Genomic DNA, 17,364 nt, shown 5'->3' with positions numbered 1-17,364 from the left:
ACATGTTCAATTGTAAATATCAAGAAGAAAGGGCACAGAGCAAAGGAGCCATTTTTGACCTGCAGAGGGCAGTAACGCGCCTGACGAAGAAGAGGAAGAAGACAACCTTAGCAGAGAGGAGTGTCATTACTACTAGAGGTGTGGGTGTGTGACATGAAGTCCAGAGCTGTTGTTTTCAGTTGACCCTCAGAAATGATCAAACGCAGTCCGACAGGTTTCGGGGACGTTAGATAACGAAGCAGCGACGTGGACTCAGCGGTGTATACAGTATAGTTTTTGCACCGTACTACCGTTAGCTAACTCCTGTGTTATGCTTTCGACTGGGGGTACGGGTCCTCTTTAGCATCCGTGTACCTGCGTGTGTCCGTCTGTTTGTCAAGCCTGTGAGTGTTTGTGTGTGTCCGCGATGCGTTTCAACGAGAAGGAGCTGGTGTTACTGAGCCGCCAGCCCTCGGAGAGAGCAGCTGAACTGGGGATGAGAGGTCCCAAGAAAGGAGACGGTAAGGACAATCATTCAGACGCACTTCCGTTTCGTGTATTTGGGCACAGCAGCTAATGTCAGCATCAGATATTAGACATATCTCTCTCTGTGTACTTCATGCGACAGCTGGGCTGCTTTGTGTTTGTTGTAGAGACGAGTTTGTCTGTCTAACTTCCCTTTTGTGGCCTTGCAGTTGTAAAGAAGAGGCTAGTGAAACTTGTCGTCAACTTCCTCTTTTATTTCCGGACTGATGAGGAAGAGGTCAGTATGCTTGTTGTCACAGCATTTTCTGTGATAAATTGAATACATTTTTTTCAAAAGTGGGGTCAAAATTAACTGAGTGTTTATTTGGCAGCCAATTGGAGCTTTGCTGCTGGAGCAGTGTAGGGTGGAGAGGGAGGACAGCCAGACTTTCTCTATTGGTAAGCTTCAGCATCCTTTAGAGGTACAGTTAGGAGTGACTGTAAGTCTATAAGTGACCGATTTGTTTTTGGTAGTTCTGCCTCTGTACACAACCCCAGTGGTTTTTACATCAAACAATGAACATGCCTTTGAAGCGCAGACTCCCAGCTTTTATTCAAGGGCTATAACAACAATATCACATTACCTCTTTAGGAGTTACAACCATTTTTATAAACTGTAACCCTCTGTGCTGGTCTTTGTTGCAGCCACCTTTAGTTACTAGTTTTGGGTTGAGATCGGGTGACCAACTTCAGTTGAAGACGATCCCATTTCTTTGGTTTAAAAAACTCTTGAGTTGCTTTTGCTCATATTTCTATCAGCAGTCACAGAGTGCAACTCCCGCCGAAGAGCAAGGGCTGTGCTAAAACTGTTATATTTTATGATGTCTTTATTACAACATGCTGACATCAACCTGTTAATGGCATCATTGTGACATCATCGGGTGTCGTATTGAGAAAATTGAAAGTGTGTTGTACTGGTCTCTCCATGTGCTTTCATATGATATATTACTCAATATAATTTCTTTAAAATGGTTTTCAAGGTCAACTTTGACCTTGGGTGCTAGAAATGAAGATAAAGGTCAAATGCTTAGCCAACCTAGTTTTAATTTACCCCATGGTCTAGTTTCTTGTTGTGAAATTTGAAGACAATCCATTAAAAAAATTGTGGATGATATAAAGTTTACAGCTTTTTTTTTCATATTCTGTGTGACTTTAACATTGACACAATTCTCACTAAAATGAAATCACCTCGAGCTGTATTGGTATCTACCATCACACCAAATGTGAAAATTATATCATGAAAACTGTGGACACTAAACTGCTAACAAGCAGACAGACAAATGGTACCGATTACATACTTCGTCGCTTTGGAGGGAAAATAAATATTAGTGATCCGGTTCCACTGGCAGCCATATAATGCCCATGTATGACAGATAATGTGTGATGCCTCCGATCATGAGCTGTGTCTTTCCTTCTCTGTACTTTTCTCCTTCCATCATCCTGGTACAAGTTCATCTTGGTTTGATCTGTCCAGACTCTGTTAGATGTTTTCTGAAAAAGTCTAATCTGGCCTTCCTTTTCTTGAATGTAACCAGTGGTTTGCACCTTGTTGTAAACTCTCAGCATTTCCATTCATGAAGGTGTCTCTTCATTCTAGACTTTGATGTTGTTGAGTTGGCCAGTGCATTTCTTCTTCCTTTTTAAGAATGCACCAGATTGCTCATTTGGCTGTTCCTACAGTTGTTGTTGTTGTCTCTCATTTAGGTTTATTTTGGTTATTCGGCCTCCTGCGCCTTCATCAACATCATCTGGAATCAACTCCATACTTTTTATCTGCTTATCTTGTCATTGAACAAGGAAACAGGAAACACCTGGTCATGAAACTGGCAGTCAGGTGTTTGACTGTGTAAGAAATGGTTGTAATACCTAAACAATCAGTTCATTACTTTTGTTAACTACATTGAGTTAAAGCTAAAGTCTGCACTTCTGTAATATTGTAATAGTTTGATGCAGAATGAACCGTGGTGGTATATAGAAGCAAAACTACAAAACCATATTGACCTAACTGTATATTTCACTTTCTCACTGGTGCTCTGCTGTTTCTGCTTGTTTCCTTCATGTGTTTCTGATCTCTAATGGCCTCTGTTTGCTGTAGCATTTCTGGATGAAGCAGAGAGGAAATATGTGTTTGAATGTGATACTGAAGAGCAGTGTGCCGAGTGGATAGACTCCATTATCAAAGCAAGGTAGGACTGACTTTTCTTCTTTCTTATTCCAGGAAGCACAGAAGCTTACAGACACTTACAGCCGTCAATAAGTGATTAATAAATGGAGAAAAACGTAACTTTTAAACCAAATGTATTTTTTTGACCGGGTATCAAATAATATCCCATAAAGGTCAGAACACACTCACTGCATACTCCAATAGTTACACCTGTTAAACTGATCTTTAAAGCAAATATTTAATCAGCCAATCACGTGATAGAAACTCATTGGAGTTAGCCAAGTAAACACAGTCATGATGATCTGCTGAAGTTCAAACTAAGCATGGTGCAGGTGGTGATGGTCAAGACAAAAAAAGTAAAACCCTTAACCCCCCACAGTGAGTAGTTTTTTTTTTTTTGTATTTGTTTAATTTTCTATATTACGTATTTAAAAACACAGAGCTGTACTGACTACATATGCTCATAAAGTCTAAAAGAAGAGCATTTTGTATGTGTTTTCTAACTTAATAACCAAATAATGAAAAGCTGTGTTCTGTACAGCTGAATATGCTTACACATCTATGCCATTTGAACAGTGTGGGTAGAACAAGCGACACCTCACATAGTAACAGAGTAACAGACTCACATGGGTGAAACTGTCACAAATGAATGATTTTGCTGTTTTCAGAGGCACAGTGTTAGAAATGTGAGTGTTAAACGGCTTCAGTCTGATCCATAACAGCTCTGACATATTGTTTTAAAGCTTACTGGGAATGCATAATACTCCCAAACAGCAGAGGATATCTGAGGAGGATCATAGCGCTCTAACTTCTCCTTTGGGCTTCAGTGAGTCTGCCGGAAAAATTGTCAGACCTGGCAGCTGTGGCGTCGGGCACATTTAATATTGTGCTTGATTAATGTATCTGCTAACTGCTAATTGAGTGGTAGCTCAGACAGACCTGCTGGGCTTCATGTGAGCAGACAGGCGGAGAGAAGATGGGAGACAGAGAGACCCGCAGAGTCCATTTCTCACAAATAATAATCATCATAATAACAGTAATACACTATATTTTTATAGTGTATTGTTATTTTAATATAACACAGTTTACAAAGTGCATTGACAGCCAGGGGTACACAGCCATTAAAGTCACATAAATACACACATATATATTCAAAAAAGACTAAAAATGTGAATAAAATGAATGAACTACTGGAGCAAGGATTGACTTAGAAGCAAGTCTATAAAAAGAAAGAGGAAGTGATTCTGTAAGCCTGCTGTCTTCAAGAAGGTCATTACAGGATCTAAGGCTGTGAGCAAGCTTATACGGGGTCAGTAGTTCTGCTATGAACCCAGACAAGGATGAGCTAATCAGTAAAATCCTAAAATCAGATTTAAACCATAGAGGAAGCAAGCAGAAAGAAGCCAGGATAGGGGTCATATGATGCTGTCTGCTAAAATCAGTAAGAAGCCTAGCAAAAGAGCACCCATTCATATTTTAGCTTGTTTACATAAACCAATAAGAGATTTTATTAGTGGACAAGAAGTAGACACAGATCAGCTGAACAGGTAAATGGTATGAAACAAAAACATTTGTTCTTTATTCCACTTTTAACTTTTATTTAACTTTTTTATTTAAGCATTTTTTATAGTAACAGTAATAATAATAGTAACTATATTAATAAGATGAGCTATAAAAATACTACAAAATCAGCTATGAAAAACTGTGTCTCTGCAAGACAGATGTATTGAAAATAAATAGTTGTCCATCTTGGTAGCGGAGTGTAAAATTCATTGTGCTTAGAGCTGACAGGAGGTCAGCCGAGGCCAGGCAGACTGCCGGGTTTGTAACGCACTGGTGGAAACCCTGAGCTTGCGTAACGTAGCTAGCATGGCCCAGCTACCTGTCAACGAGCAACAAACAATTAAAATGTTCCTCTACAGAACATTTTAAGTCGATCCTTGCTCCAGAGGAAGTTCCTGTGACTGTGTTTAATGTTACAAGCTGAGTTGCAGCTCTGATCTTTACTGTATTTGTCTAACATTATTTCTCCCTAAATGTCAAGTTCATTTGTTGTCTAATCTCTTGCAGTTACGAGTTCATGAGGAAGAATCTTATATTCTATCGAACAGAAATCCACAGGCTCACAGGGAAGGTGAGACCCCTCGCAGCAGCACGCCAGTGCGCTAAATGCCACACAGATGGTGCTTCTAATCAGCAGCGTTCATACTGTGGGATGGTTACAGTGCGGTTTGGAGTTCATATTATCATCATCAATAGCAGACAGACTGGTAGATTAATGAAGGGGGATGGTTTTGGTTTTGCTCGGCAATGCTGAGCTCTCTCGGCTGCTAAGATTCATGTAAACAACACTGTGGAATTTCATGATGACTCTCAAAGCGCACAACGAAACATGCCAGAGAAAGCTCAATTAGCAATGTGTCTCTCTAGAAACAATTTCCTAGTTACTCGGGATGAGACAGGCTGCAAAAGCTTTTCTCCTCGTGTTGTACATTTGATTGTGCATATAATTATTCATTGCAGTGTGAGCCGCAGCTGAAATCCCACTAACCTCTGGAGATCTCAAAAATCTCTAAGTAAAAGCCAGGCTTTCTGACCTCTAGGTTTGAGTGCTTTTCTATTTGTTTGGTTCTTTGAGTCTGATTTTGCTGAAGTAAACATTTCATATAAACTCTGCTTCTGCTTCAGTAACAGCTAATTTTCCCTGTACACTGTTTTACTCACTGCCTGCTTTCTCCACAGGACCCCTTGGAGCAGTATGGTATATCCGATGAAGCTCGTTTCCAGGTCAGCAACGGTCGGCCGCTTGTGGCTAGAGATACCTCCTCCCTGTAGACCAGCGTCCTGTGTTCACATTCTATGTTTTATTTTGATTAGTTCACTCTGCCATTCCAGCATCACTCCACACTGGTTTGAAAACCACAGCGTTATCGCCCACAATCTTGCTCCTTAGAGCTCTACTGCGCTGCATTTATTATATCTCGGGTTGCCTCAGACCTATGCAGGTGTCTTGTAAAGCCATCCTCAGTTTAGTCCTGCTGCGTCTTTGTCAGTCATTACAAGCAACGCAATGCTTTGGTTAAGTCAACACTATCATATTTGTGATTTCGGGGCATTCTCATTTGCCTTTTCTGTGTCATTTTTAGACTTCTGGCCCAGTTAATCAGTTCCCTGTATAAACATTTTATGTTTTCTACTGTTGATGCTATACATTCAGACAATGTGATTTCAAGAGCGACTTTCATTCAGGACTATTAGTAATGTGAGTAGAACTATGTTCAAAATATCTAATTTGAGGACATATTAACACGTAAACCATTGTTTTAATGGAGCCTTTTAAAAGAAGCTTACAGTTGATAGCGTGCCTGATTTAGAAAACCTTTGGCAGTATTCCTGCTCTGATTTGAACTGTTTTTGAGTCTTTTGAGCTGCTGAGTTGAGCCACATATTTTACTTAGTGTCTGTGAAAAAGGCAAAGCTGTCCAGATGTGTATTTATCATGTTATGCCTCATTGTTAGATTCCTTTAGTGTTTAAGACAATACTTTTGCACAGTTATTGGGTGTTGAGGGTTGTTTCTTTTATTACAACTATCGTACTTGATCAGCCTACTGTACCTTTTCTGTGGCACTTTGATTCAGATCCCTTTATGTAAGCTGTTGAACCATGTGTTTAAAAACCAGGCTCTTGGCATGATTCAGGAAATAAAAATAAACAAATCACGTGAATATTTGTGAAAACGAGAGCTGACATTTTGCTCTCAACTCAAGTTTCCTGTAAGACTTTTTTGCATCTTTCAAATTAGCGAAATCTTTGTTTTTCAAGAGTCTCTCTGTAATTGCATGTCATTGAATGTATCTTCATTTTAAATGTTTTGCACATAGAACTTTTGTTTTTAGTTAACAACATCTGCTTCACTGGCATCTCTTTTTTATACTAATAAAGCCATTTGAAAGAAATTTTAAATTCATCCAGTGTGTCATCTGTCAACCAAAAGTGAAAGCATTTGATAACACACATACACGCACACACGCGCACACACACACACAAAATGTAATGTGTGTCAGTGGCTACATCCAGCTCTTGTAAATAGTCTGTAGCTTAGGTTCTATAGGTTCTTAATACATTTTGGCCTGCCAGGGTGCAGCTGGAGCCCCTGTGCACACACTAAACTAAACAGACAGGCACACCTCCACTGCTACTACAAATACACAAAATGAAACAAAAAGGAAAGTTGATGCTGAAGGCAAATAATTTCAGCTAAGGCGAGAGACTGAGCTTTCGTATTTCCCTGGTGTAAAGAAGTGCCTGTGTATCAATTTTCCATAAGCCAATTTCTGTTATCAAACGACACAATTTCCTTTGTCATTTTGATGTTTGAATCCACACACCAGCAAAGGAGGAGTTGTGAACAGGGAGCTGAGGCTTCAAAAAGTCAATGAAGTGAGAAGAGGCATGCAACATCAGCACAGCAGACAGGTTGGTTTTTTTATTTTTGTTGTTGTTGTTTTTAGCAGAGTCTCAAAGCAAGTTTTCATTTTTATGTGATTTTCACTGGACTCTGCAAAACTTGTGCCAGTAATGTCCTTTGTGGGTACAAAACAACGCTAAATCATCAGCCCTCCACCACCATGCCTGACAGTTGTCAGGTTATGGAAATATTTGAAATATTTTATTTTTAATTAAATAATAAATTACTTTAGTAATGTTTAAACAAATAAAATAATTAAAAATAAATTTGTAAATAAATTTACAAATGCATAATTATCACACAACTCATTATTTAGGCACAGAATTCTTTATTTTTGGAGCGCGGGACTGTTCTTGTCCTTCACAGTCAGAGGTCTGCATGAATTTATTCTTTAGTAAGAGACCACAGAGGCCACGCCTGAAAGAATGAAATCTAAAACTGTCCTTCAAGCATTACTATATTGAAATACTCATTCATAATTATAATCCTGATTGTACCATCCCTTAAATGGTGATATTGATTAGTCTGTCAACTTACACAGTCGGGATTATTAGACAGTCAAGAACTGCCAGAAAGTGATTTCTGATGTTTCTGTGTTTTGTTGTGTGTGTGTGTGTGTGTAATGGTTTATACTTGTAAACAGACAGTAGTCAACAGCATTTATGAAAGAGTTATGAATAAAAAAAGAGAATATGGTTTTTGCTGGTATCTTTATGACTGCATTATACATTGTAATTAATGCAGTCCTTTTTCAACCACTGAAAATATTTTTATACAACTGTGTTATATTTGTTTTAATTTCTGCTGCCCTCTTGGCCAGATCTCTCTTACAAAAAAGTATATTTTTAATGCCAATGGGACGTTTTATCTGGATAGATAAAGGTTATATAAGCTTCACTTTGCCAGTCTAAACTTTACAAATATATCATCTCTTTTGTTGTTAAGGTGAGTAAAAACCAGACAATGGAAAGATACTGGCTTTGTAGTACAGGCCTCTGGAAACACACACATTATATAAATAATTATTTATTGAGTATATTGAATTAAACCTTTTTGTTCACTAAATGGTGTTTGATGTTTTGTCATATTGTTTTTTTAACTATCGTGCAAATACATCACCGTTGAAAGTGGAAATAAAATAAATTTTAGTATCAACGCTGATGCTCAAACATGAATCCACAATGTAAGAAAGTAAAATGTATGTTTTTTTAATCGCATTTTTGTTGCATTTGAGATTCTGTTCTCTGTGGCATGACCTGAACTGCTATTCATTTTGAAACCTGTGCTAAATCTTTGACTATAAACTGGTGAGACTATAATCTTGTTTAGCCTCGGTTGCCGGTTAAACCCAGAGGTCAGGTTTTACCGACAGCGTTCAGTCGAGTCGGACACGTTTCCTTAACAACGGAAAATGTGTGTTTCAAAAACAGCGACGTCACGCACTTCCCGTGATGCTTAGCGAGCCTAAATTGAATGCTCGGCAAAAGAAAACATTTGTATTCTGTGTGTGTCGATTTTACGGGTAAAAAGCACAAAACAACACATTTGAACTGAGTTAGAAAACACTACGAGAACCAAATTAACAGTGCATACGGGGGGAAGCGTTTACTGGGGGAAAGGTAGGTGCTAATACGATAAATTGTCTTACACAGCTGAGCTAGCGTTAGCATTAGCCTAGCTTTCTGTGCTGGGTCGTTGGATTATTTAGATTTTCTTTATTCGTATTTCAGCGATAATCACCAGAGATAGCAGTATTTCGCTTTGTGGGATATGCAAGTAAATGACTGCTGTTGGGTTGCGTTTCAAAGTTACAAGACTAAGGTTTTCATAAAGATAATTTAAGTGCTGTTAGCATGTCAGAGTCCACAGTCGCAGCTGATCATAGGTACTGGTATGTCATTTAATTACACGTCGGTGGGTGGGTGGTTGGTTAGTTAGTTAGTTAGTTGGAGATGGAATGAAACCAAAAAACTCTACATTTTAACTATTGATTGGTTTATCTTTGTAATTCTTCCGGAGGGTTTTAATGTAGCTTTATTGCCTCATTGATCAATACAAAGCAGTTCCTTTGGGGATTACTGCTCCATGTCGGTGACTCTTAGCATTGTCGTTTGATAAACGGTAAGTTCAAAGCGTTTTAAATCAGTTGAATAACGGGTTTATTTATCTAACAACAAATACACCGTGTATGCCGATGTTTGACAGGTAGCTTATACACGGTGCCATTTCCTATATAGAATAAACACATCGTCAATGAACGCATCTTGTGAATGAACTTTATTGTGGTCTTGTCCTGTTCTCAGGATCATGGATCAGGACTATGAGTGCAGGCTCCTCAGACAGATCAATATCCAAAATGAGAATGCAAGTCCCATTGTAAGTAAAAACAAGTTTTTTTTTGTCTATTCTGTCTGATTCCTTGTATGTAAAGTAATGTTCATCCTCTGAACAAAAGCTAATTCTGCTGTCTAATTAAGACTAGTCAAATCTGCAAGTAATCTTGAATAAGGTCATTGTCTTAATTTTTAAATGATGATATCCCCTCCAAGGAGGGACATGAGGGCAGTGCTTTCCATGTATTATAAGGGAAAAATGGTTTCACATGGCAGTCTATTGACACTGTCACCACTGTTGAGTAAAAACAAGACCTTACTGGCCAAAAGACTGGCTTTTGTGAATGTTGCCTCCTGTTGTTATCACCTCAAAAAAACACACCATCTGCCATCTAAATTATGTTCCTGTTCCGTTATTGAGTTTTCAAATCCACTCCGAGGCCTGTTTGTTTGCCGTAGAGTTAAAAAAAAAACAAAAACACAATGCTGTCTTCTCTTTTCCCTTGTGCAGAAAGCTCTAGGAGCAGTGCGATCTCTGACACCCACCAGCTCCCCCCTGTCCTCTCCTAGCAAGCATGGTGATCGCTTCATTCCCTCCCGGGCTGGAGCCAACTGGAGTGTCAACTTCCATCGCATTAATGTGAGTCTGCCACAACAGCAAATACACCAAGCACTCTTCTGCCTGTCCTACCAAAAGAACAATGCTCTCAAGATTAAAGTGTTTGCTTTGTTTTTTCTAATACTTAAGTTTACAGAATTGGTTGAGAGTGATCATTTATTGATTATGATTATTTTAACACAGGAAATTGAAAAGTCGCACAATCAAAATAGGAAAACCAAAGATGGCACCACTGACAGCAACAAAGGTAATCCATTGCTTTTCTCTTGAATGATGACAAACTGTGTTTCCACCTGCACCTCTCTTGTCACAAGCATTTAAATTGTGAATGAGACAAAATCTGTTTTTGCATTTTCTTTGTGTTCAGTTTTCTTTACTTTAGCTTCTGTCTGAATGTTTGTGTAGTTGGAATTTAGTTTCACCCCTGTGTTTGTTCATTCAGACTTTAGTATTAGAGTGAAAGCTCTTAATGGTGCTGTAAATTTGCTCAAAATAAGGTTGGTTATATGTCACACTTAGGTGTGTGTTTTTGTTTTTTGTTTTTCAAGGCTATCGTAATGGATAAAAGATGATGAAAAAAAACTTTAGCCTATATTTTATCATGATATTTAGTTACTGAATAATTATCATGATAGTCATGTATTATGAGTTACTCGCTTTCCCATCCCCAAGTGAAATATGTTTTTCTGTGTTGTAGATGTGCTTTAGGTGTGAGTTTTATCCATTTTCAGTTCATTTCCACAGGTATCTCTTTCTGCTCCAGTCAAACTTGATAATTTGACCTTCTCTTGTTTACTAAGCCTGGGCAGGCTTATGGAGACTGCAGATAAGGGCTAAACAAAGCTTAGTGGAAAATTCTCCCTGATCTTCAGAGATGTGAGCGAGAGCTGAGAAACTGCAAAGGGAGCACAGGGTTTGAAGTTAATCATTTCGACAGCCTGGTTTGATTTCCCCTCTGTCTGTTCCTTTGTCTTCAGCGGACGGTCTGGCTTACTCAGCTCTGCTGAAAAATGAGCTACTAGGAGCAGGCATTGAGAAAGTCCAGGACCCCCAGTCAGAAGATCGTCGCTTGCAGCCATCTACGCCTGCCAAGAGGAGCCTTTTTAGTGTAAAAAAAAATAATAATAATGTTTTTGTAACTGGCTAAGTGTTTTTTGTTTTACGGTGGGTTTTGTCTGCGTTAGAAATAATCTGTTTGATTGTTGTAGTATTCTGTAAGTACCAAGAGAGCTCTTCCCGACGAGGATGGAAACACAGTCTCTCCCTATTCACTATCACCCGTCAGTAGTAACAGGTAATTAAATTTTCCAGCTAAACGTGAAAGTGCCATTTCTTAATATGGGGAGAAAAATTGACTGTGTTGCTTACATGTTATTGGGCTTTACAGTCAGAAACTTCTTCGATCGCCACGAAAACCAACACGCAAGATTTCTAAAATACCTTTCAAAGTTCTGGACGCTCCAGAGCTTCAAGATGATTTCTACCTTAACCTAGTGGACTGGTCCTCTCTGAATGTGCTCAGTGTGGGACTGGGTACCTGTGTCTACTTGTGGAGTGCCTGTACCAGCCAGGTGTGTGTGACATGTTAGCTGAGAAAACCTGTGATAGTGTGTCATACTTAATGAAAAAGACATAATTGAACTACCTCCTGGTACATTCGTATTAATCTGTCTCCTTTGTCTGGCACTTTTCGAAACTTTAGGTGACTCGTCTTTGTGACCTTTCTGTAGAAGGAGACTCTGTGACGTCAGTGGGCTGGTCAGAGAGGGTGTGTTTTTCTTTCATTGATTCTTGTCTTTGCAAGCTCTCGTCCAGGACTTTAAACAATGCTGTAATAAAGCCTGCACAGCTGGCCTTTTTTTTACAGTTTCTGAAAGCAGAAAAACTGCCAGAAACTGAGTGTTCAGAGCACTCTACAGCCTGAGGTTTGGGCTCATAGTTATTGTTTTTTAAAAATATGACTTTAATTATCGATTCTTTGGATATGTTTATGCAAGGTTGAGAATTCACCATCACAACGGTATATATGAAATATATGACAGAAAGTAAGGAAAAGCATAATTGGTTCACTTTGAAGGTCTGCCATGAAACAAGAGTATGTCTGGATATTTCAAAGAAATTCAAGCTTATTTATGATTTCAGGCTTTTAACCTGTGCTGTAACTAAGAAAAGGCTTGAGGGTATTTGCACTTGCTCCTGTTTTTGTGCCATTGTAAGATTAGACTCCTACTTGCCAGTGTCATCTTCAAAGTGTGCTGTCTGTTTTTAGGGTAACCTGGTAGCTGTAGGCACCCACAAAGGCTATGTACAAATCTGGGATGCAGCAGCAGGGAAGAAGCTCTCTGTGCTAGAAGGACACACAGCCAGAGTGGGTAAGTTGAAAGTCTATGGAAATGAAGGCAGAGACAGTCATTCAAGCTTCACTTATTTTCAAACAGTTGTTTAGCAACATCTCTCATTCATGATCGGTGAATCATCTCCCCTGGTCGTCATTCCCTGCTTCTAGGTGCTCTAGCATGGAATGCCGACCAGCTGTCGTCTGGGAGTCGTGATCGGGTGATCCTGCAGCGGGACATCAGGGCACCGCCTCTCCAGTCAGAACGTCGGCTCCAAGGACACAGACAGGAAGTCTGCGGGCTCAAGTGGAGCACAGACCACCAGCTTCTAGCCTCGGGTGGAAATGATAACAAGGTATGCAGAGAATCTCGCCCAATGCCTTTGTCTGTGCCACATTTTTATTGGGGTCCCTTTTTTTATAAAAAACGCCAAAAATTTTCTGTCCTCTTGTTATTGCAACCTGCTGTCTGCAGTTACTCGTGTGGAACCACTCAAGTGTCCTCCCAGTGCAGCAGTACACGGAGCACTTAGCTGCAGTGAAGGCCATCGCCTGGTCTCCTCACCAACACGGCCTGTTGGCCTCTGGAGGAGGCACAGCCGATCGCTGCATCCGCTTTTGGAACACTCTGACTGGCCAGCCTCTGCAGTGCACAGACACCGGCTCTCAGGTCTGCAACCTGGCCTGGTCCAAGCACACTAATGAACTGGTGAGACACCCCATGTCTTTGACTGCACTCTGCTCCTGTGAAATAGAATACATGCATCTGCTCTTAAATACAGACATACACCAAGGTTAATTTTAGGGCTGTTGGTGAGGAGTTTTTTTGCTATTCAGTAGCATTCAACTCAGTTTTTATTTATTTTTCTCTTTTGTGCGTGTGTTTTTGGCTGGAAAATACGATGGAAGCAGTGATGTGGAATTGTTGATTTTTATCCGATGGTAGACAAACCTGCCAGCTAAATAAGTGGAAAAAACTGTTCCTCCTCTGCAGGTCAGCACGCACGGTTATTCCCAGAACCAGATCCTCGTGTGGAAGTATCCGTCTCTAACTCAAGTGGCCAAGCTTACGGGGCATTCCTATAGAGTACTTTACCTGGTCAGTATATTTTTTTCCTTTATAACTAAATTAAAGATAATCTTAACTTAAAATAAAACTGTAAAGCAGAAATAAATAGTCACAGAAAAAAAAGTGTAAGGAAATGATCCTATAAAACTAGACTCACTGACTGACCCTTTAAGAAGTGTCGCTGTTAGATATCCCAGGGTAAAAGGGTGACACTGACACAGAGCTTCTCAAAAATAAAAAAATGAGTCAAACTGACATTTTCTACCTCTTTCTGATGTTTTGTGTAAGTGCTGTTGTGAGTGATTTCTGTGCATCACTTTGGCTTTACACCAACAATTAATACATAGGAATGCACATGTAAACTTAAGAAGGATGTTAATTAATATTTTATGTGCTGAAAGCAAATATAGTGAACTTTAGATAGGAGTATAAAAATTATATTTTAATAAATAATTACACTTAAAGCAAACTAAAATGATAAAATCCTTCCTGTGCCCACTTCAGATTCCTGTAATTACATCAGAATCAGAATACTTTATTAATCCCAGAGCAAATGATGTAGCTGTTATAGTGGTGCATATTCAGTGTTTAATAATAACTTGCATGCAGGCTATGTCACCTGATGGGGAGGCCATCGTGACGGGGGCTGGAGATGAAACTCTGAGGTTCTGGAACGTCTTTAGCAAGATGAGATCCACCAAGGCATGTTTTCTTCCCATTTCTCACTTTCTCTGTGTTGGGCTTCCTTGAATGCAGTTTTCATCACCTGCGTGTTATTTTTGTAGTGGTCTCTGTCTAACGTCCACCTTCCTTCTTTCAGGAATCAGTCTCTGTGTTAAACCTCTTCACCAGGATCCGGTAGTCTGCACTGTACGGGGAATAAAAAAAGGAAGGGAATTTGTCTTTGCATGTCTCCTGGTGTAAATGGGGCCTCTTTGAACACTCTCCTCAGTACTCTGCAGAGGTCCTCCTCGACTGGCCTTAGTTAAGTTGTAGCAGAAGATGAGATGAGAGGAGACACATAGACCGAGTATCGAGGGTAGAAGAGATGCACACAGTATTCCACTTCTTCCTGAATGATGGAGCCACTGCCGCCTCCAGTTTCGGGGCCTTTATCTCCCCGTGTCTGCAAACAGACGTTGTGCATACCTGCCAAATATTGAGTTTATCCTTGTGATCGTTTATTTATTTTCTGTTTTTGTTTAGTTTCTTTGTTGTTTGTATGTTTTTTTGCTCCTCCTCCTTTTTTTTTTTTTTTTACATTTTTAACATATGTTATCGACGTATTTGCTGCAAAGGCTGGTTGACTTAATTTCATGTGCATAACTGCAGTTTTTTGGTCTGATCTGTGGAGCAAGTTTGATTTTGTTCAGGTTTGCAGAAAAAAATTCCAAGCTTGCGTTACCTTTTCCTGAGGGGCAATAATGTTTCGTGTACACTGATGAAAAGATTCATAATCTTGTGCCATTTTGCTAATAGTTAACAAGGATTCAGTGAAAGAGCCTGATCTCTCTTGTTTTTGTTTTTTAAGAAAAATGACATTTTTATTTTAGTTATTGAAAATAATAATCAAACATGGCAAGCATTACTTCATTATCTCCCCAAAACAATTTGTTTTTGGGAGATTATCTTTTCCTAATTGAAAAGCAAGCCAAGGAAAATTAAAAGGAAATAGCTTTGGCTTATCATTGTAGTTTACAGCAACCGCTAGCGCACAGTAAAAACATTTGTGATTAAACCAGATGGTGAAATGCTGCTGTGTAAAGAACTTCTGCTTTGTGCTATGTCTGTAACATATTCAAGCTTGGGGCGCTCATTTTTTTGCTACTTCAAACTTCTTCTGTGTCAGGCAGTCATGCTGTTGAACTTTGTTTTTTAATCTGGAGAAATATTTCATATCCTCTGCCACGTTTTCTTTGAATGTTTCAGTCACCTACCTTTGAACAAGCGCTATTTATTTGTCTTGTGAAAGTTTAGAGTACAGAGTGAAAAGGTTTGCTTAGCGAGGTTGTCTGAAGGGAGCTGACGGTCAACTCTAAATTTTAATGTCACTTAAAGACAACGCTGGCAACTTCAGTTATTGAAAGAATGTTTAAAAAAGAAAAAAATATTTCTGTACTGGAACATGAACAACAATTAAATTGCCATATCTTGTAACTTAGTGCTGTTTTATTGGACTGTAACTACTCCTCAAGTTGTTAGTAATACTTTACGTTCCTGCTTTGTGCTCCAACCAAACATTCATCTGTTTAAACTAAAGGGTGTCTTTAGTTTGCAGGTATTCTCAGTTATTACACGTTTGGTTACATTTGGAGAAGAATCCTTTATATGAATTTATTTATCATATAATTTTTAGAGAACAAAATATTTTGATTCTGGTTTCTAAACTGAGATGTGAACATTTTCAAACCGTTTTACAGTTAAAACAGATAAATTAAACCTTTTTAGTCCCACATGTGGGAAATTTTTTGGTCATGGCACAAAGTACAAGAGCAGTAAAAATAGAATAAAATACTTTCTTATATTGGGAAGATTGCACTTGGTACTATTGCACATCGGAGAGACAGAGTGAAATTTACAATTGTGTATGGGATGTGTGTGTGTGTGGGGTCATCTGCAAAGACCATGTTGTAGAGTCCGACAGTAGCAGCAAGGAAATGCCTGCGAAATCTTTCCGTCCCACGTCGTGGGTGCCGCAGTCTGCCACTGAAGGAGCTTCTCAGTGCTATCAGAGTCTCCTGCATGGGGTGGGAGATGTTGTCCATCAGGGATGACAGCTTAGCCACCATTCTCCTGTTACTCACCACCTCCACTGGGTCCAGAGGGCATCCTAGAACAGAGTTGGCCCGTTGCTACTCCAGCAGACCACACCGTAAAAGATGGCTGAGGCCACCACAGAGTCATAGAAGGTCCGGGCCTTCACTCCAAAAGACCTCTGCAGCAGGTACAGCCTGCTCTGCCCTTTTCTGTAGAGAGCATCTGAATTGTGAGTCCAGTCCAGTTTATTGTTCAGATGAACACCAAGGTACCTGTAGCTGTCCACAGCCTCAATGTCCATACCTTGGATGTTTAGTGGTTGCAGTGGAGGATGTTTGTGCCTGCGGAAGTCTACCACCAGCTCCTTGGTTTTACTAGTGTTGATCTGGAGGTAGTTCTGCTGGCACCAGTCCACAAAGCCTTGGGCCAGCACTCTGTATTCCTTGTCGACCCCATCAGTGATGAGGCCAACTATTGCAGAGTCATCAGGGAACTTCTGCAGGAAGCACTGAGTGGAGTTGTGAGAGGAGTCTGCAGTGTAGATGGTGAAGAGGAATGGAGCCAGAACTGTTCCCTGTGGGGCCCCATACTGCAGACAACCCTGTCAGACCCCGAGTTGTCACATACTGTGGTCGATTGGTGAGGTATTCCAGTATCCATGTTTTGAGGTGATGGTCCACTCCTGTGTTCTCCAGCTTGTCCTTCAGAACTGAGGGAAGAATGGTCTTAAACGCACTGGAGAAATCAAAAAACATAATCCTCACAGTGCTTCCAGTGGTCTCCAGGTGAGAGATTAAATGATGTAGGAGGTGAATGACAGCATCATCCACTCCAGTGCCAGGCTGGTAGGCAAACTGAATTCGGTCCAGTGATGAGCTCATCAGGGGGCGAAGCTGAGCTAGGACCAGCCGCTCCAGGTTCTTCATCAGGTGGGATGTCAGAGCCACCGGCCTGTAGCTGTTGAGGTCCTCGGGACAGTTAAAACTTTAATAGAGCTATAGCAATATAATCTCAGTTTCCTGTTCTTAGATGAGAAGAGTGCCACCACTGTGGTCTTCTCCTGCTGACCAGAAATCCCAGTAGATTAGCAGTTTCTGAAATACTCACATTAAC

At 40.0% G+C, this 17,364-nt stretch overlaps 2 protein-coding genes across 3 annotated transcripts; both read left to right on the top strand.

Moving 5' to 3' along the window:
• Nucleotides 1–66: 66 nt before the first annotated feature.
• On the top strand, nucleotides 67–6,633 carry plekhj1 (pleckstrin homology domain containing, family J member 1). Its single transcript, XM_082513747.1, has 6 exons — nucleotides 67–500; nucleotides 675–742; nucleotides 837–903; nucleotides 2,600–2,690; nucleotides 4,739–4,802; nucleotides 5,411–6,633. Exons 1-6 carry the CDS (start codon nucleotides 407–409, stop codon nucleotides 5,501–5,503), a joined length of 477 nt encoding a protein of 158 aa, XP_082369873.1. The 5' UTR covers nucleotides 67–406; the 3' UTR covers nucleotides 5,504–6,633.
• A 1,929-nt stretch (nucleotides 6,634–8,562) lies between these two features.
• Nucleotides 8,563–15,651, top strand: LOC309693601 (fizzy-related protein homolog). 2 transcript variants are annotated; one of them, XM_082512982.1, is made up of 14 exons: nucleotides 8,563–8,757; nucleotides 9,442–9,514; nucleotides 9,983–10,111; nucleotides 10,274–10,337; nucleotides 11,068–11,198; nucleotides 11,299–11,384; nucleotides 11,478–11,661; nucleotides 11,793–11,858; nucleotides 12,360–12,462; nucleotides 12,597–12,781; nucleotides 12,901–13,134; nucleotides 13,420–13,524; nucleotides 14,104–14,196; nucleotides 14,315–15,651. In XM_082512982.1, exons 2-14 carry the CDS (start codon nucleotides 9,446–9,448, stop codon nucleotides 14,354–14,356), a joined length of 1,491 nt encoding a protein of 496 aa, XP_082369108.1. In that variant the 5' UTR covers nucleotides 8,563–8,757; nucleotides 9,442–9,445; the 3' UTR covers nucleotides 14,357–15,651. The 2 variants fall into 2 exon arrangements, with proteins under 2 accessions (XP_082369108.1, XP_082369109.1); XM_082512983.1 differs by lacking the exon at nucleotides 8,563–8,757 and adding an exon at nucleotides 8,793–9,259.
• Nucleotides 15,652–17,364: the final 1,713 nt, after the last annotated feature.

The sequence above is a fragment of the Aulonocara stuartgranti genome (assembly GCF_965226115.1).
Source record: "Aulonocara stuartgranti genome assembly, chromosome: 18".
Taxonomy (NCBI): domain Eukaryota; kingdom Metazoa; phylum Chordata; class Actinopteri; order Cichliformes; family Cichlidae; genus Aulonocara; species Aulonocara stuartgranti.
Note: the sequence above shows the minus strand (reverse complement) of the source record. Positions and strands in the feature narration are given on the sequence as shown.